The following is a 19580-nucleotide window of genomic DNA, read 5'->3' as shown; positions in this document are numbered from 1 at the left end:
AGAAATTGGGGTTGCGAGGTAAGAACAATGGGTGGTTTCCATTTACTCATGGGTAGCAGGTAGAGTCACTGGTTATATCCAACAGTTGCGTTCCAGGATGTAGTCAAGGGGTAGTGGGGAAAAGAGTAAAGAGGGACAAACATACATTCATGGAAAATGATTTGACTTTGGGTGATGGGCATACAACACAATCAATAGTTCAAATGTTATGGAAATATTTACCTGAAACCTATGTACTCTTATTGATCAATGTCATTCCATTAAATTAAAATTCTAAATAAAATTTTTAAAAAAAAAAAAAAAAATGAGAAGTATAGAATGGTGACAACAATTCCAGTGCCATGCGGACTTTTCCTGTGGGGAACTTTCCTGGACTCCTGCTCCCCGTGACAGCTCCTAACAGACTGAACTGTGGTTGGCTTGCATTTTTCAGGGATTTGCATGGTGATGGGGCCAACTTGGACTTGGTGAACATGTTAAGGACACTTCTCTTTTATGGATTCTTGCTGTATTGGCCAAGAGTTTGATTAAAGGCTTTAAATCACTGTAAAAAAAATAGAGGACTGGATGAAGAAGATGGGGCACATATACACCATGGTATACTATTCAGCTAGGAGAAATGATGACATCGGATCACTTACAGCGGAATGGTGGAGTCTTGGTAGCATTGTGCGGGGTGAAATAAGCGAATCAGAAAAAAACAGGAACTGCAGGATTTTATACATTGGTGGGACATAAAAGCGAGACTAAGAGGCATGGACAGGAGTGTGGTGGTTATGGGGGGTGGGGGAGGGAAGGAGGGAGAGGGAGAGGGGGAGGGGGAGGGGTACAGAGAGAACTGGATGGAGGGTGGCGGAGGACGATCTCTCTTTGGGTGATGGGTATGCAACAGAACTAAATGACAAGATAACCTGGAAATGTTTTCTTTGAATGTATGTACCTTGATTTATTGATGTCACCCCATTAAAATAAAAATTTATTTATAAAAAAAATGGTGAAAAAATATATGGTCAGCAAAGAAGGGGGGCTTACAGGGCAGGGGCCAATGCCTCAGTTTCCCCTGGAGTCTGCAAATTAAAGTAGTAAAACAAGTTTTGTAGTAAAATGGACAATCCAAAGAATGCAGTTCTTCAGGCAGACAGAGTCAGAGTTTAAACTGCATAATGGTCTAATCACTTGAGCAGAGTCAGAGACTAAATTGAAGAAGTTTCCCTATATTTGGTCACAAAATTACAATATTAGAACCCTCAATTTCAACATTCCTTTACTCCATAGAAATGTGTGCTGTTTTGACTTTTCCTTTGAACCACTTATAATGTTTCTTTGGTTCTCTCTGTTGCTAAACCTAAATTTAATACCTGAACTGTTTCTACTCTCCCCAAAACATAATTTTAATTAACCAAACTGGTATTTTCTGGTCAATCACCAGATTGGTAATCTGTCATGTGGGCCCTCTTCATCCTCCTCCCTGTCCCCAAACTCCTCCCCATAGAAACAAGAGGTGATCTGCATGGTAAAAAAACCCTTGCCATCTTTTTCACCTTGAAAAAAAGATGCCCTGGTCTAAAAATAATATTTTCTTGTGTTTTGTTTCATCCTTCTTCCTATAAAAACTTTTTATATTAAAGAACTCCTTAGAGAACCCTTCTAGTTGCTAAAGTGGATGTGCCTGATTCATGAATCATGTAATAAAGTAATTAGATCCTCAAATATACTGGATTAAATTTTGTTTTAACATCTCAGATTATATAAATATAACAAATTCTTTAACAAGTGTTCATTTCGTATCTGTATGAGAATCATGATTTTACTTTTTTTCTGAGAATTATCTTTTAATATTAGTTTTGTGAAAGGCTGTGGGCAAAAGACTGACTCAAATGTGTTTAATGAAAAACAGGGTTGGCCCTGGGTGGCTGGCTTAGTGGTAGAGCATCAGCCCTGTGTGTGGATGTCCCAGGTTTGATTCCCTGTCAGGGCACACAGGAGAAGTCACCATCTGCTTCTCCACCACTACCCCTCTCCCTTCTCTCTATCTCTGTCTTCGCCTCCAGCAGCCATGGCTCAGTTGGAGCAAGTTGGCTCCGGGTGCTGAGGATGGCTCCATAGCCTCACCTCTGGCTCTAAAATAGCTCAGTTGCTGAGGTATTTTAGCAATGGGCTGCTGAGAGCAACTGAGCAATGGCCCAGATGAGCAGAGCAATGCCTGGTAGGGGACTAGGCAGGTGGATCCAGGTCAGGGCTTATGTGGGAGTCTGTCTCTCTACCTCCCCGCTTCTTACTTAAGAAAAAGAAAAAAAAAGAAAAACAGGATCAAGAGAGCTGATCTGATATTCAGAAAAATCTTTTTGGAGAAGCACATAGAAAAATGCCAATACAATTGAACAATCATCTTTTCAAAGCATGAGAAGGAAGTAGAGGCTTGTAATGGTAAGAAAGCAATCCAAAGTGCTGAGTAAGTACTAGACCTGTCCATGGGACAGGAAACAAAGTCTAGGACCCCAGAAGAGTGGGAAGTAAGACCCCAGTTGCATTATGCTGGGATTCTTTCAAGGGCTAAGTCTCACAGGAAAGTATCTGCCATTCCTTTAAAAAGGAGTTGGTGAAAGTATTTGCCTGTTTGGGTATAACTCTGGCTAAGGCAGAATGAAAGAAGAAAAAATTAACCATTGATAATTTTGAACCACAAGTTACAGACACCTTGTTTGTGTAAGGAACTAAAATAAGGCAGGTTTGAAGAGAAAATAATGAACTAAAGGAGTAGCAGTATAACCCAAGGTAAGTTCTTTTCTCAGTTCCTGTCAACTCCTTGTCACTCTAACACAGAAAGTTGCAAATGCTAATTTTTCTATTTCCTAGCATAATTCAGCTATGAATGTGTTATTCAATCCATATTATCAAAGCCCAAACATGACTCTTTTGTTGCAGTACAGACAGCAGAAGTAGATTAAAGACAGTTGAGGTCCCGGGCTCAGAAGAAAATATTGGGCCCCTTAAAAAAAAAAAAAAAGACAAAGAAAATAAAAATACATGCTAAGCATATTTTTAAATAAATAAAAAATATTATGTACTATTAATGTTAAAATTGCAGATATGAAATCAAACTGATGTCATTAGAAAGACATGTGAAGTTGGGGTTTTGCGGAGCCCTTCAGAAGTTGGGGCCCAGGGCGTGCGCCCAGTGCGCCCACCGTTAAATCTGCCCCTGACAGACAGGCAGGTAACAAGAATGTGAAAATCCACAAATTCTACCCTTCTCTAATTCCCATCTCACAAGAATTAATTTGTTACATGATAATGATACTTAGTTAAAATTTTACTTTCTCATTTAATCCTCTAGTCCAGTGGTTTTCAACTATCTGTCCATGGACCAGTGTGTTGAAAACACTGCTTTTGTCAATATGTCCCCGGGCGAAGACATTAAAAAAAAAGAGTTGCTTTTATATCCTGTTCTCATTTCTTTATTTTTTTTTGAATCAGACATTTTTTTCCTTTGTTTAGAGGAATAGTTACTGTATAGCCAGTGGCCACGGCCACTATCACAGCAGCCTGGCCCATGCAGGTTCGCATTGGATTCGGACAGTCGGCAAAGAAATGGCGGAGCCAAAAACTGATGGGCCATCTTCTTTAATCCTAGCTTGCACCTGGCGGGCAAGTAAAAACACACACTGGGCTCCAAAACCCAATCACATTTAGTGCTCACGAAGCTACTGACTTATTCGAGTTTCCTAGAATCAAAGGTTTCTAGCTCACCAGACTTATTCACCTCTGTTCCCCATCTCCTTCCTTCTCCCTGCACAAACTCTGCATTAACTGGCCTCTCACTCAACACTCTGCCATCTTGGCTGCTTCTCCTGGCCTACTCCACATGGCGTCCTTCTGCTCTCTGCTCTGCTCTCTCCTCTAATGATAATCTCAGGAACCAAGAGCGCAAGCTCTCGCTCTGCCCCTATTTTATAGTGTAGAAATCCAAACCTTTAATCCAATATACAAAATAGGAAAGTCTCTAATACAGTCACTTATCTGGGGCATAATGGGATTGTACCATCCCACATCAAAAAGGGTGGGAAAGGCTTAATCCCAAAACCAAGCCCCAGGCTCCAAGGATCCTGCCTGCCCACAGCCAGCCCCCAACACACATTAATATCACCTAGGCAACGGCCTGTACATGGGCAGCGCCATCTTCAACAAAGTGAGCATAATATATTTTATCTGCCCAAAAGTTACATTAATAATTCTTGGAGGGGAGGAGAGGATATGAGACTGAGAAGCTAAATTTGAACTATAAAATTTTAGTACATAATCTCTAAAAGAGTGTTTAGTTTTATAATACCATATTTTTTGCTCCATAAGATTCACTTGACCATAAGACTCACCTAGGGTTTTAAGGAGGAAAACAAGAAAAAAAAATATTCTAAACCAAATGGTGTGTTAAAATATTAAATAAAATATATCACAATAATATTTCAACAATGTAAACTCAACAGCAGTATTAACAACCATTAGCACTGTTATTAACAAATGAGAAGACACTTTAATGTTCAAAACCCTTCTAGTTGTCTGGGAACCCCAGGAACTCATCATTGCTAGTGTCAGAATTTAAGAAGCTCAGTTTCTCACAATGACTAGTATTACTTTCTTTGATATTTTCATATATGATACCATCTTCAGTGCCATCTAAGGCATTGCTAATGCCATATATTTTTTATTCATTTTTAGAGAGGAGGGAGAGAGAGAAAGAGCGAGAGCAGCAGGAAGAAGCAGGAAGCATCAACTCCCATATGTGCCTTGACCAGGCCAGCCCAGGGTTTCAAACCAGTGACCTCAGTGTTCCAAGTCGACACTTTATCCACTGTGCCACCACAGGTCAGGGTAATGCCACATTTTTTGAATGACTTTACCACGGTTTCATTCTTCACTGACTGCCATGATGTTTCACCCGTTCACAAACTTGAGTGATAGTGGGTCTCTTCATTCATCCAGTTGGTGTCAGATCATGATTACCAGCAGCCATCCATTTGTTCCAATCTTCTCACATAAAGACTTTAAACAGTTTGTTGATGGAAACATTGAGAGGTTGCAATGGCTGGTAAGATCCCCAGGAATTACAGCTAGATGAGTCTTCATTTCTTTAAAGTATTTTTTTGTGGTTTCGCTAATATGTGCTTGTGGGTTAAATAAGTTTGCAAAAATGATGTATATGTTTGCTTGCTTATAGTTTGTATTGGGAGTGGGGGACAGGCTGTAAGCAGGCAGGGACCTTATAGCCTAAGGCTTAGTTTTAAGTCTAAGCCTTTCCTATCCTTTTAATACTAAGATCTTCCCAACACTAAGCTTTTCCCCACACCCTTGACTGTTTCAAGATGTGGGGTGGTGCACTCTTATAAGAAATCTCATTTATGCCTCAGATAAATGGCTTTGTATCAGAGACTTCCTTATTTGTATACTGGCTCAAAGGCTTTAATTTCTACACTTTTAAATAAGGGAGACCAGGGGCTTTCTCTCTCAGTTCCTGAAATTAACATTGCAGAGGAGAAGCAGCCAAGATGGTGGAGTGCTGAAGGAGAAGCTGTTTTGTACAGAGTTTGTGCAGAAAGAAGGAGATGGGGAATAGAGGTGAATAAGGTTGGTGAGGTAGAAATCTTTGATTCTAGGAATACTTGGATAAGTCAGTGGCTTTGGGAGCCCTGAATGAAAAGGGAAGTGTTTTCCCACTGTGTGTATTTCTTGCCCACCAGGTGCAAGCTAGGATTAAAGGTAATGGCACACCAGTTCTTGGCTCTTTTGTTTCATTACCATCTGTCCGAATCAAATGTGAACCTGCATGAGCCCGGCAGCTGTGATGGTGGCCTTACAATGCTCTAAACTAGTCAAGCACTAATAGGGCAGCAGTGATGTCAGCACCTCACACAGAGCTCCACCACTGCAGCACGCCTCTTATGTCTGTCCTCAGTGATGCCAGATGAATGCACCCACCAACATCACTCGCCTTCCCTCCTACACTGCATGGAACTGTGGAAACCAGAACCAGGAGATCACTCAGCAGATGCTGGGTTTCTGCACCCGTTGTGGTGGGTATGATTACACTCCCGCTGGTGCTCATTCTACTTATGTTTACCAGCTCAGGACCCCTGCAATAGCTAAAAAAAATGAACATTTGCTCCATAAGACTCACGGACATTTTCCCCTCCACTTTTAGGGGTAAAAAAGTGTGTTTTATGGAGCAAAAAATACAGTAAACTTGAATGTTTCTCTAATCTTCAATTCCATGATAATTCAATCTGAATCAGTTTACCTCCTTTCTCACACAAACGATTTTATGAACAAAAAGGCATTCTGGGAAAGTCCTTTGGGCTTGCTTCCACTCAGTTACCTCTGAGATGCCTTATTTTGGCTCATAAGGATTACAAAAATCTAAGAGCCTAGGGTTTCTGTGATGGAGGAAGCTATAGGTTTCAACTGGAATTTCCAGATCTCCCTTTCCATTCCCAATTCCCTGGAGGATGCCTCCCCTCCCTCCCCCTCTTTTCCACAAGGTATATATCTCCTTTTTCCCTTCAGGCATAGCCCCTTCCCGGAGGACCGGGAAAACATTTATCATTTCTGTCCCACAGCAAGAACCTCCTATGAGGCCAGAGAGTGTAAAGGGGAAACTGGAGAAAAGTACATCAAGAACAAAACATAAATTAATATTTCAGTCCATCAGGCTGTTTTACAACTTTTTTTTTTTTTTTTTTTTTTTTTACAGAGACAGAGAGAGAGTCAGAGAGAGGGATAGATAGGGACAGACAGGAACGGAAAGACAGGAATGGAGAGAGATAAGAAGCATCAATCATCAGTTTTTTCGTGGGCCTTTAGCAGACTGAGTAACTCCTTGCTCAAGCCAGCAACCTTGGGTCCAAGCTGGTGAGCTTTTTGATCGAACCAGATGAGCCCACGCTCAAGCTGGCGACCTCGGGGTCTCAAACCTGGGTCCTTCTGCATCCCAGTCTGACGCTCTATCCACTGCGCCACCACCTGGTCAGGCTGTTTTACAATTTTTATAGGAGTACCCTACCCTCATTACCTAAAATGCCTGAAAAAGGAAGGTAAGGCCCATACTAACGTACCATCAGATTTGTGGTGACTGAGGAGTGCCTTTATAATCTTATTATTGTACAATCACAGTTTTTTATTCCTGAAATCTGAAACCAGAAGGAGGAGGGAAACTCATATTACAAATGTCACCAAATATTTATTTTTAAATTATGTTGTTCTATACATGTAGATGCTTCATGTTCTCTGGGAATCTCTAAACCCTTGACCCTAGCTGTGGCCTTCAGAACATAAAAGAATGAAATCATCTCCTGACTCCCATGGGCAGATGAGACTGAAGGGGAAAGATCTTGCCAGGAACAGTATAAACAGATAAATATTGCTTTTGATAAGGTACCAGTGGGATTATATGTACTTTTTATAAATGCCTGTCAAATATTCATTTATAACTAAGGATATCGATGTACTGGGAATGACAATCATTTCTCAACATACTAGAAAGTCTATCTTGTAGCATCATGGGTCACAGACAGGTGACATTTTACTGAAAGTGTGTTTTTTGGAGACTAACCTGGGCCAGTAATGGAATGGCTGTTGTTCTGCCAGGTCGTTAGTTTCTTGGGGGATGTATAACTGCTGATTAGTTGAGAAACATAAAAATTGTTTTTTTTAACTGTCCCCATGTTCTGAACTAAAAGCATATTATATTGAAATTTTATTGGTCTCATTTATGTCTGTCTGAGAAGTAAGTGGAGAAGTGAGCATCTATAAACCTCCTTTTGTGTTACATTTATGACATGGAACTGGGAATTGCTCAAATTCCATTGACTTTGTACTTATGAAAGCATTCCTCATAAGTAGTTACACAAAACTCAGAAGAAAAATACTGAAAGGATTGTAATGCATATTTTCATTCCAGCATTTCCACACGACAGCACCACATTTCAAATAGTCTCTTTTTTTCATAATATGGCAGAAAATATAATGTAATTTAAAGCTGGCATCACTAACCATCAATGCTAAGCTCCCAGTATTTGATCGTTTGTAGGGTTTTTGATTTGTTTTTGTACGTGGAGAAAATGGACCCAGTCAACCTTTTTGGATATTAAAATATACATACTCTAGCACCACCTACTGGGAAGTGGTTTATAGTGGTCCAAATTACAAGAAACTAAAACCTCAAATTTGATTCTTTCCCCAAAACTTACATTTATTTTCTTGCTTTTTCTCCTTCCTATATTCTTTTATTTCCTGCTGCTTCTCTATTCATTTTTCTCTATTTCTTATTACCTATTAGAAATACTCTGACTTTCTCAATGTTATCCTCACATACAATTGTCAAAAACAAGCACTTCATGACACGTGGACAAGTTAGAGAAGAAAAAAGAGGTACGTAGCAGGTCCTATGTCTTCACCTTAAAAATGATGACTCAGGCTAATTGGATTCAGAAAACATTATTTTATATCTTAAATATTAATATTGAATTTTAATATTTGATTTTTCCACACCTGGGTTCCATTGAATCTTGACTTTTACATTAATAAGCTGTGATGCTTCATGACCTCCCCAAGATTCTGTTCTCACAAGAGCAGTGGTAGGAAAACATAAAAAACATTTTATAAATCTTTATTCAGTTCAGAGGTATGATTTAAATATATATTTATTTTTAGAAACCTGTATTTTAGAGTAAGTCTGAGTCCCTTTATGGATCATTTTGAAAATGCAAATTTATCAGACCAAAAACAATGTTTTTAGATGACAAAAGGAAAAACTTAAAATGATATGGTTACAGACTTGATTATAATATAATTGACAAAGAATTTTTTTTTTGACAGAGACAGAGAGAGAGACACAGACAGAAAGGGAGAGAGATGAGAAGCATCAATTCTTTGTTGAGGGAAGAGGGACCTTAGTTGTTCACTGATTGCTTTCTCATATGTGTCTTGAATGGGAGGGTGGGGGGAGAAGGAGGGAGCGCTAGAGCAGAGCCAGTGATCCTTTGCTCAAGCCAGCAACCCTGACACTCAAGCTGGTGAGCTCGTGCTCAAGCTGAATAAACTTGCGCTCAAGTCTGAGACCTCAGGGTTTCAAACCTGGTCCTCCACCTCCCAGCCTGACACTCTATCCACTGAGCCACTTGTCAGGCAAGGAATTTGCTTTTATTACATTTTAAGATAACAATTAGAATTACAAATAACGGTGTATGAGAAACTTAAAGATTTTTGGAGATTTTTAATGAATTTTTAGATAATTTATTTTAATAAAAATATATGTGTATAAATAGAATATAGTTATTATTTATTATTGCATTTCTGTAAAACATTTTATGTAATTTTATGTATATTAAATAAGTCTAATAAGTTAAAACAGTTTTTTTGCACCAACCTTTTGAACTTGTACATTTTGTGACTCACATAAATGTTTTGCAACTCTTTAAATCCCTTTTTATTTTTTTATTTTTTTCATTTTTCTGAAGCTGGAAACAGGGAGAGACAGTCAGACAGACTCCTGCATGCGCCCGACCGGGATCCACCCAGCACGCCCACCAGGGGGCGATGCTCTGCCCATCCTGGGCGTCGCCATATTGCGACCAGAGCCACTCTAGCTCCTGGGGCAGAGGCCAAGGAGCCATCCCCAGTGCCCGGGCCATCTTTGCTCCAATGGAGCCTTGGCTGTGGGAGGGGAAGAGAGAGACAGAGAGGAAGGAGGGGGTGGGGGTGGAGAAGCAAATGGGCACTTCTCCTATGTGCCCTGGCCAGGAATCGAACCTGGGTCCTCCGCACGCTAGGCTGACGCTCTACTGCTGAGCCAACCGGCCAGGGCTCCCTTTTTATTTAGAAATAACTATATTAGAGCAATGAATTTTTAATTTTCTTCAAAATATATTTTTCTGTTTTATATTTTTATTATTAAAATTATATAGTCTCTTTTTGATTGAATTAGACGTTTTGATTTTCAGAAATTTTAACTTTTTGTGACAATCAAAAATGAGCAATTAGCATTTCTTATATTGATACTTTTATGAATATATCTTATAATTTTTAGAAATACATTCTTGCTGTGGCCAGTTGGCTCAGTTGTAGAGCATCGGCCTGGTGTGTGGAAGTCCTGGGTTCAATTCCCAGTCAGGGCACACAGGAGAAGAATCCCTCTGTTTCTCTATACTTTCCTCCTCCTTCTCCTCCTCCTCCTTCTCCTCCTTCTCCTCCTCCTCCTCCACCTCCTCCCCCTCCCCCCTCCCCTTCCCCCTTCCCCTCCCCCCCCCCTCCTCCTCCTCCTCCTCCTCCTCCTCCTCCTCCTCCTCCTCCTCCTTCTCTCCCTCTCCTGCAGCCATGGCTCCAATGAGCGATTTGGCCCCAGGTGCTGAGGATGGATCCATGGCCTCACCTGAGGAGCTAAAATAACTCAGTTGCCAAGCAATGGAGCAGCAGGCCCACATGGGCAGAACATCAGCCCCAGATGGGGGTTGCTAGGTAGATCCCTATCAGGGCGCACATGGGAGTCTGTCTTTTTGCCTCCCTGCCTCTCACTAGATAAGGAAAAATAAATAAATAGGTTTTTATTGGCTAACATACGTATATTTTAAAAAATTCAATAATATTTGTGAATGTACAAAGACAGAAAATCATACTGTACATTTTGACACTGAAATTAATGCTTTTTGAATGATGTAATGTTTTAAGTAAAATTGCTTTAAAAATGTAGTCTCATTATTTCAAAAGAACTATTTTCTATCTAGATATATTAAAATGCACTGATCTTTTGTTAGTCATAAGTTTAAACTGACAGATTTTTAAAAATAAAATCACATTGAGAAAGTTAATATACATATAGAATCAAAATAAATTTATTTTGATATTTTATAGGAATTTATAAATGTATATTAAAAGGCAAAGAATATAACTAGAATCTCAAACTATTATTCTTCTCTTTGCTTTGCTTTCATATATTTCACGAGATTGGCTTCTTTTTGCAAATCTCCAATAAGTTAAGTATAGGTAAAATTATGATTCCACATTGAAAGCAACAATTTTATTAACTAATGAAGAATATAAAATATAGAGTTCAAACACTTTGTCTTTTAAATTCATAACTTTTTAAAGTACCTTTTGAGATTCCTTGGCAGATCTTTACAAAATGCTTCATGGAATCCAGTGTTTGTCTTTAATAATTATCTGTTTTCTCCCTGGCCGGTTGGCTCAGTGGTAGAGCGTCAGCCTGGCGTGCAGAAGACCTGGGTTTGATTCCCAGCCAGGGCACATAAGAGACGCGCCCATCTGCTTCTCCACCCCTCCCCCTCTCCTTCCTCTCTGTCTCTCTCTTCCCCTCCCGCAGCCGAGGCTCCATTGGAGCAAAAGATGGCCCGGGCGCTGGGAATGGCTCCTTGGCCTCTGCCCCAGGCGCTAGAGTGGCTCTGGTTGCGGCAGAGCGAGGCCTGGAGGGGCAGAGCATCGCCCCCTGGTGGGCATGCCGGGTGGAACCCGGTTGGGCGCATGCGGGAATCTGTCTGCCTCCCCGCTTCCAGCTTCAGAAAAATTAAAAATAATAATAATAATAATAATAATAATATCTGTTTTCTTGAGCTCAAACATCTCAACATCATTCTTTTTTTATTTTATTTTTGTTTAGTGAGCAGGTTATAGATTCTTAGCTGTGCAGCTGGGATATCATATATATATAATGTGGACCTGATGAAAATTGATTAGACCAATTTTGACAGAATTTTGAACTTCTACTTTCCATGGGTCAACTTTTCTCTGCTATCATTAGAGATACTTGGACAAAGTTTAGATGGCCAATAAGGCTAGGACATTATGAGAAGGATTTAAGACTCAGGAAAGTCATTGCATTAAATGACATTTGAAGTTCACTATGACTCTGAGATCCTAGATTCTCATCGACTGCATTTTTATTCTCTCCCAATCCAATGTGCTTGTAACACTGACTTGTTTGCATATTTACATAACACTTAAATGTTCATTTGTAAAATTTTAAATTCAAACAAGGAAGGCGGTACCATGTTTGTTTTATGCTACACCCTGGTTTTTGCTTCTCTCAGTGCTATAGAAACACCAAATCATTTTTGTAACTTGTCCCACGAAACTAAGGAAACTGCTATGTTTTGTTCTCATTTAGTTATATGCTATTATAAAACAATTTTTATTTCCCTATTTTTAGAAAAATATTAATCACATTTGATAGTCTTTTCTAAAATTTTGTTGTTTCTTTTCAAAGCTATAAAAAGTTCATTGTGCTAAAATTTCCTATATTTTCTATTGATGCAATGAGTAATTTTTTTTTAAGAAACAGACAGGCTTTTATTTTATTATTTATTTATTTTTATTATTTTATTTTTCCAAAGTGAAAAGCAGGGAGGCAATCAGATTCCTGCATGCGCCCGACCGAGATCTACCCGGCATGCCCACCAAGGGGCGATGCTTCTGCCCATCTGGGGCTTTGTGCAGTTGCATCAGAAGCCATTCTAGCACCTGAGGAAGAGGCCATGGAGCCATCCTCAGCACCCGGGCTAACTTTGCTCAAATGGAGCTTTGTCTGTGAGAGAGGAAGAGAGAGACAGAGAGGAAGGAGAGGGGGAGGGGTGGAGAAACAGATGGGCACTTCTCCTGTGTGCCCTGACCTGAAATCACACCCAGGACTTCCACACACCTGGCCAACGCTCTACCGCTGAGCCAACCAGCCAGGGTCAGGCAATGAGTAATTTTTAAAAATACATATGGACTTAGGTTTTATCAAATTATTTAATTGTTTTATTTTACAATACGCTTATTACTAAGATTTTCCATTAAATGTCATTTGTTCTCTAAGCTCCAACCATTTAAATTATTCAGGTTCTAGAGCTCACCGGTCCTATACTTATGTAATTAGAGTTATAAATACTAATTCTGAGAACAAACTGGACATTATTTTGGAATTAACTATGCCCAACTTTAACCATTAACCATTACCAAAAGAAAAGAAAGAAGGAAAAAAGGAAAGAAAGGAAAAAAGAAAAGAAACAAAAAAAACCCATAAATTTGAAACAAAATCATGACATGTAAGTATTCATTAAGACATTCATTTTAACAATAGGACACTATATAAATACTTTATATATATAGATGATACTGTTCATCTTAACTTCAGCATCTGTTACCCTGGTTTTTGAGTGTTTGTTCCTTTAGACCAGGGTTAGTCAACCTTTTTATACCTACCGCCCACTTTTATATCTCTGTTAGTAGTAAAATTTTCTAACTGCCCACGGATTCCACAGTAATGGTGATTTATAAAGTAGGGAAGTAACTTTACTTTATAAAATTTATAAAGCAGAGTTACAGCAAGTTAAAGCATATAATAATAACTTACCATATAATAATAACTTAAGTTTTTTATGTTGAATTTTTCTAAGTTTGGCAGAATAAATCTTTATAAAACAACTTGCTATAGTTAAATCTATCTTTTTATTAATATTTATACTTTGGTTGCTCCACTACCACCTATCATGAAAGCTGGAACACCCACTAGTGGGCAGTAGGGACCAGGTTGACTACCACTGCTCTAGACTTTCAATTGCTGTGTCCTTGCTTTAACAAGTCATATCTGTTTCTCATTATTCTTGTTTCAATGGTTTATATTTTGAGTTTTAGGAATAAGGTTTTCCTTAAAAAATAAAGCCTCTAGTTTCTAAAACTTTAGACCATTGGTCTAAATTAGCATTGGTGTTAGCAAGGAAGGACAAAGGTCTCTAGGTCTGAGCCGTTTTAACGTTACTCTTGCTAAACTTTAAAATGTAGTATAGTAATTTTGTAGATGCAGCTATAAACAGTGAGCTAGACAAGAACTCAACTGGGGATAAGTATAGTCAATTGCAAAGAAATCAATATGAAATTGACCAAATAGTATAGATAAACAATGGTAAAGTCTTTCTTCCTGGAGACTGAGCTTTGGGTATGAATTCCCTGTCTCCTTTACTTGCTGCAAATAAATAAAATTACCTTGTGACAACCATGTCTCCTTCTTAAATAAAGCATCTCAAGGGTCAGCACCCTTGAGTTCAGTAACAGTGGCCTTCTTTCTAGTTCACAAATTCTTTGTTCTGATTTATTTTGCTTTGGTGAGCCAATTGCTGTAGTGCAACAAACTAGGCAATAAAAACAATAAATGGATAGAAATCCATGCCTCTAATGTTTTTAGTCACCAAAGTTTTATCTGGAAAGTTTAATTAATATCTATTTACCTTGCTTACTAAAAATTTCAACAATGTTTTTTTTCCTAAGGAGCAGTCAATCTCTAAATTTATACTCACTTTGCAAAATCTCTCTAATCACTCTTTCTCATTTGGTTAAGGACAGTTATATTTTTCTGATGTGACCAAAGCCCTTGTTATGAGTTTTTCTAACAGTATAATCTCCCTCCCTCCACTGTGCTAATAGCCTGAAAAAAAATATACAAGTTTAGTTTTAATTTTCAGGTAAGAATATTTTTGACCATGAAGTTGAGTCAAACAGTATGATATCATAATTTGCTAAAAAGCAGCAATAAAATATACTTATAAAAAGAAAATAATCTGGCCCTGGTCAGTTGGTCAGTGAACAGAGCATCAGCCTGGCATATGGATGTCCTGGGTTAGATTCTCAATCGAAAGGCAACCATGTGCTTCTCTCTAACTCCTTTTCTCCCTTCCCTCCTTCTTCCCCTCTAACAGCCAGTGGCTTGATTGGTTCCAGCATTGGTCGGGGCACTGAGGATAGCTTTTTGGTCCAGTGTCAGCCTCAGGCACTAAAAATAGCTTGCTTGATTTGAACATTAATCACAGATGGGAGTTGCTGGGTAGATCCTGGTTGGGCCGCATGCAGGAGTCTGTCTCACTATCTCCCCTCCTCTCACTTTAAAAATAAAGTATGAAATACTAAATATTTTACACTCTGAGATGTGTGTTTTGAAAATATATTTTTTTAATGTTCCAGAAATGTTGTGGGAAATGGCTTAAAACTAAGTTGAGGGGTTTTGTTGTTGTTAAATCATTTTGTGTAACTGAGTGCTTATTTAAGAGGAGAAAAACAGCTTTAAGAATAACTTATAAAACATAATACACAGACTTTTCAAGGATATTTGGAATATGTTTCACAAAAAGTTTCTACTTATACTCTAAATGGGCAACAAGCAAAATGGGGTAAATATAAAAAAAAGTTTTATTAATTAACAGTCAACTTTGACTTAACAAATAAATGTGAAATAAATAAATACATAATCCTTTTGTTTTTTAAATATTAAAAATGACTTTAAAGATTTGTATTTTTAATCACAATTCTAACTCACTTTTTCACTGTATTCTCTCCCTTGATCTTGTCTACAACAAATATCATAAAAGCAAAATATAAATCACATCTACCATTGAATTATCCATTTGTCATCTATAAATAAAATTATTCTCCCATAAAAAATGCATAATTATTTCAAATAATGGGCTAATTAATATAAGAATATTACTATATCACCATAAATGTTAGTCTTATAGACTCTTAAAATCTACACTGCAAAGATTTTCAGCAATTAATATTACAACTAGTGGGACTCAAATTTTTATACACACTCAAAGTCACAATTCACATTTACAGTTGATATTTTTTATGATAAATCCAAATGACTTTAGCCAACTGTTTCCATATTTAATTTACTATGATGTTATGAATCATTAGTGGTTTAAAGAAGTGTAGAATAAACCTGACCAGCTGGTGATGCAGTGAATAGAACCTCAGCCATGAGATGCAGAGGACCCAAGTTCAGAACCTTGAGGTTGCTGTTTTAAACATGGACTCATCCAGCTTGAGCACGAGCTCACCAGCTTGAGCATGAAATCGCTGACTTGAGCGTAGGATTATAGACATGGCCCCATGGTCGCTGGCTTGAGCCTAAAGGTCGCTGGCTTGAGGCCTAAGGAGTCACTGGTTCAGCTGTAGCCCCCCAGACAAAGCACATGTAAAAAAGTAATCAATGAACAACTAAGGTGCCTCAATGAAGAATTGATGTTTCTCATCTTTCTCCCTTCCTGTCTGTCTGTCCCTATCTGTCACTCTCTCTGTCTCTGTCTCTGTCTCTCTCCCTCTGTCTCTCTCCATTAAAAAGTATAGAATTAGAGTATAGGCTTGGGGAAGATAAAAGTAAGTTAAATTAAAGTTCATACTTATAACTGCATATTTGTTTAATTTAATTTTTGTCATAAAATTAATCATCTCTCAAGTCAAAGTGAAGTGTTTCTTAGAATATATTCATGGATTTCTTGAACTTTGAAACTAGCATACTAACTTATTAATTTAAAGCCTATCTTGATATATTTCCCATTGAATTTGTGATAATTTATTAGCTGCCTTTAAAGTTTAAAAAACAGATAAATATTTAATGTGAGGATGCATGTCCCAGTAGAACCCAAGCTCTATGTCGATCAGGCGTCCCTGATTCGACTTCCCTGTGCAGTGAGACACTCCTGCTTAACAGCAGGGCTGGCATTCTCTTCGAGTACTCTTGAGGTGGCTATGAGGATGCTACTGTTAAGTGCCACTGGAGGAAAAACACGACCGACACACAAATTAGTTGCAATAATCACACAGGCAATTTATTACTCACAAATCCTTTTGGAGTGCCTGGGTACAGCTTAAGGGGGCCCCCGGCAGCGTGCTCCTTTCGGCTGTCTTTGGTCAGAGCTCTGAGCAGCGTGGAGACTGTCCCCATCAACGTTGGAGTCTGGGCGACTACTGCAGCACAAGGTCCCTCAGCTTTAGTACCTTTTCTGGCCAATGCCTTCTAACAGGTGTCAATCTACAGGATTATCACCTCAAACCACCTTTTTGGGAGTTCCTCACAAGGAATCCTCTCTATGTCAATCTACTGAAATGTTTACATTAAAACACTTTTTAAGATGTTACACTTTAAGTTAATGTAAATAACACCACGCCACTTCTTATCTAGGTATAACTTCACACACATACTAACTGAGCCCAGCATGAAAGTCAGAGTCTGTTTATCACATTACAGAGTTATGGCACCAAGCCACTATATTAATTCCTATCCAAATGGCCTACCTTCATTTAATTTTAATAATTATTTTAATATCATTTTAATTACTTTTATATATCTTCTGTATTTTTATATTTCTATATATTTAATTACTTTAACCTTATATTACTACAACAATGCATTTTAGGGGATATTATATGCATTTTTGGAAACATTATTCAGTTATAATGTGATTACTTTCAAGACACGTTTAGCTCTTCCAAAGTTCTTTTTATGTTTTCTCTTGCATCAGAGATAAATATTTGCAGTTCCAGGATAGGAAACACTTTCTCCACAATATATAGTGCAGCCTCAGTCACTGATTCATTTAGTCCACATTAGGTCTTGGTAACAGAACAGTTGAGGTTAAACCAGGAAACTCTTTATAGACAAGAATCTTATAAATTTGAGAAGGTTGTGATAGTAAAATAAGTATTTGTTATTTTGAAATGAATTAAGAAATTTAAATATAAAAAGGGATTTAATGGCAATTTGTGAGACAACTTATGGTTGCATTTCACTATGGAAAATCTATAATTATATTAGTAATTGAAGATTAATTATGATACTAATTATGGAGGCAAAAAGATTGCTGCTGATGAAGAGAGAGCAAAGAAATGTACTACCAATTTTTCTGTATTCTTAAAGACTATCTTAGGTAAGGAGGATACTGCCTCTGGCTTGACATATTCTGCCCTTCTGAATTTTTCCAGTTCAACTGCATATAAAAATAATTATGTGTACTTTGTTTTATCTTTCTTAGGCCTAATACAGTGTTCTGTTTTTGAACAAAACATCTTATTAAGACAAACAGGAGTTATTTATTTTTTGCTTTTAATCCTAAGATTTATTTCAGATATATGCTTCTTACTTATATATAATTATTAACATTTTTTTTCAAGTGAGAGAAAATATATTACATGTGCTGTTAAGTGTAGGAAACATTTTGTTTTAGCTGAAAAATAATTTAGATTCTGTGACTGTGCACCTAGCGGGACATTCTGACTGCACCTTCATTAGGTATGTCTGGTATACCTGCTGAGTGTCTGACTAAGCTACTGGTTGCTGGAAAAAAAGAAAAAGAAAAAATATAGTCTTATAACACTAAATCTTTATTACCAGTCTAAGTGAGTGTGTGTGTGTGTGTGTGTGTGTGTGTGTGTGTGTTGGAGGGGGGGGCATTTAAACTGGTATTAACTCAATCCATGACAAGGAAGCTCCTCAGACTAGAGCAGTTTTTTACTCTTAGGAAAAGAACATTCTAAGTGGGAAGCCAAAACCCAGTAAGAAAGAGGTGATTGGGTTAATGGCTAGAGGTGGACTATCTACATGTGGCATGGCTTCAGGATTGGGTCTTTTCTAGGTAAAAGCAAATGATGGGCAGCTGGACGTGGAGCCTGAGGGAGAAACAAGTAGAGGAGCTATAAATAGTGACTCAGTATTAGCAGGAACCACCCTATGTCATCCCTGAATTTGAATTTGAGTATCCATGGCCTCTTATGCCTTACAGAACTCAGTGTGGAAGGGCAACCAGACACTTAAAGAATCAGAAGCAACTTATTTAAGAACGTGTGTATATGAGAGGGAGTGGTTGGGGAAAAAAAGTATCTACAAAGTAACAATTATAATTTTACATATAACACACACATACACCACACACACACACACTTATGCTTAAAATTATTTTAGGTTCCATAGTTTTGCTTTTAAAATACCACTCAAAATTCTTCTGAAGACAATTATGGTCTTTTTTATTTCATTTCATTTTGTATTATTCCTCTGCTGTTTTACCTTAAGAACACATTTGAATCATTATCACACAAGATAAGCCTTGTCTTAGTTATAACAGGTGATTTGGTAGAATTCTGAATTAGGAGAAACATGTCTGGCTATTTCTTCCAAAAGTCAGAGAGAATAGCTCTCTGTTTTAAAAGATATAGTTTTGAAGATTCTCAAGCTGTGAGTATGTGTTTTACAAAACAGCCAGGGCCCATATCTCAACATGACATTGTGTGCAATGATTTTTTAAAGGCCTTTTTGAGTATAAAATAATAAATTTGTAAAAGAAACTAACATATATCTTCAATATATTCCTTATGGATATCAAGCAACATGATGGCTTCAACTTTTTAATAAACTGTCTTGTATTACAAATTTAAATATGGGAAGGATATTCATTTGAAAGGTGACCAGATTAATGTTGTTAAAAATTGTTTTCATTATCCCAAAGCCATGAGAAAAGATTACATTTTTAGACTTGTTTTTATTCTTGTTCTGCTTCCATATCCAAATTGTAAAATATTATCTTCCCTGAGGATACGGTTGCGTTTGGATCACCATATGCAAGTTTCTAATCTCTCTGGATTTTTTTCTAGCTTCACAATGATTTCTTGCAGTTTATGGGCAGCTGAAGTAAGAGGAAGAATAGGTAAGAACCTTAGAAAAATTATCATTATAAATCACTGAAGGCCCAGGCTGGTGACTCAGTGGATAGAGC

At 37.8% G+C, this 19580-nt stretch overlaps 1 protein-coding gene across 2 annotated transcripts in view; it reads left to right on the top strand.

Moving 5' to 3' along the window:
• Nucleotides 1-4820, top strand: part of LOC136324346 (cytochrome P450 1A4-like) — a 39342-nt gene extending 34522 nt beyond the window's left edge. Inside the window, exon 9 of one of the 2 annotated variants that reach the window (XR_010729074.1) lies at nucleotides 434-764. Coding sequence is in view for 1 of the 2 variants with exons in the window: in XM_066257086.1 (XP_066113183.1) it covers nucleotides 4717-4789 (73 nt within the window). In the remaining variant the exon portion in view is untranslated. Of the gene's footprint in view, nucleotides 1-433; nucleotides 765-4716 lie in introns of those variants that run through there. The other variant, XM_066257086.1, reaches the window with a different exon arrangement.
• The last annotated feature ends 14760 nt before the right edge of the window (nucleotides 4821-19580 follow it).

This window comes from Saccopteryx bilineata, chromosome 2, assembly GCF_036850765.1.
Source record: "Saccopteryx bilineata isolate mSacBil1 chromosome 2, mSacBil1_pri_phased_curated, whole genome shotgun sequence".
In the NCBI taxonomy this organism is placed as follows: Eukaryota; Metazoa; Chordata; class Mammalia; order Chiroptera; family Emballonuridae; genus Saccopteryx; species Saccopteryx bilineata.
The sequence above is the reverse complement of the archived record's forward strand: the minus strand, read 5'-3'. Positions and strand labels throughout refer to the sequence as shown.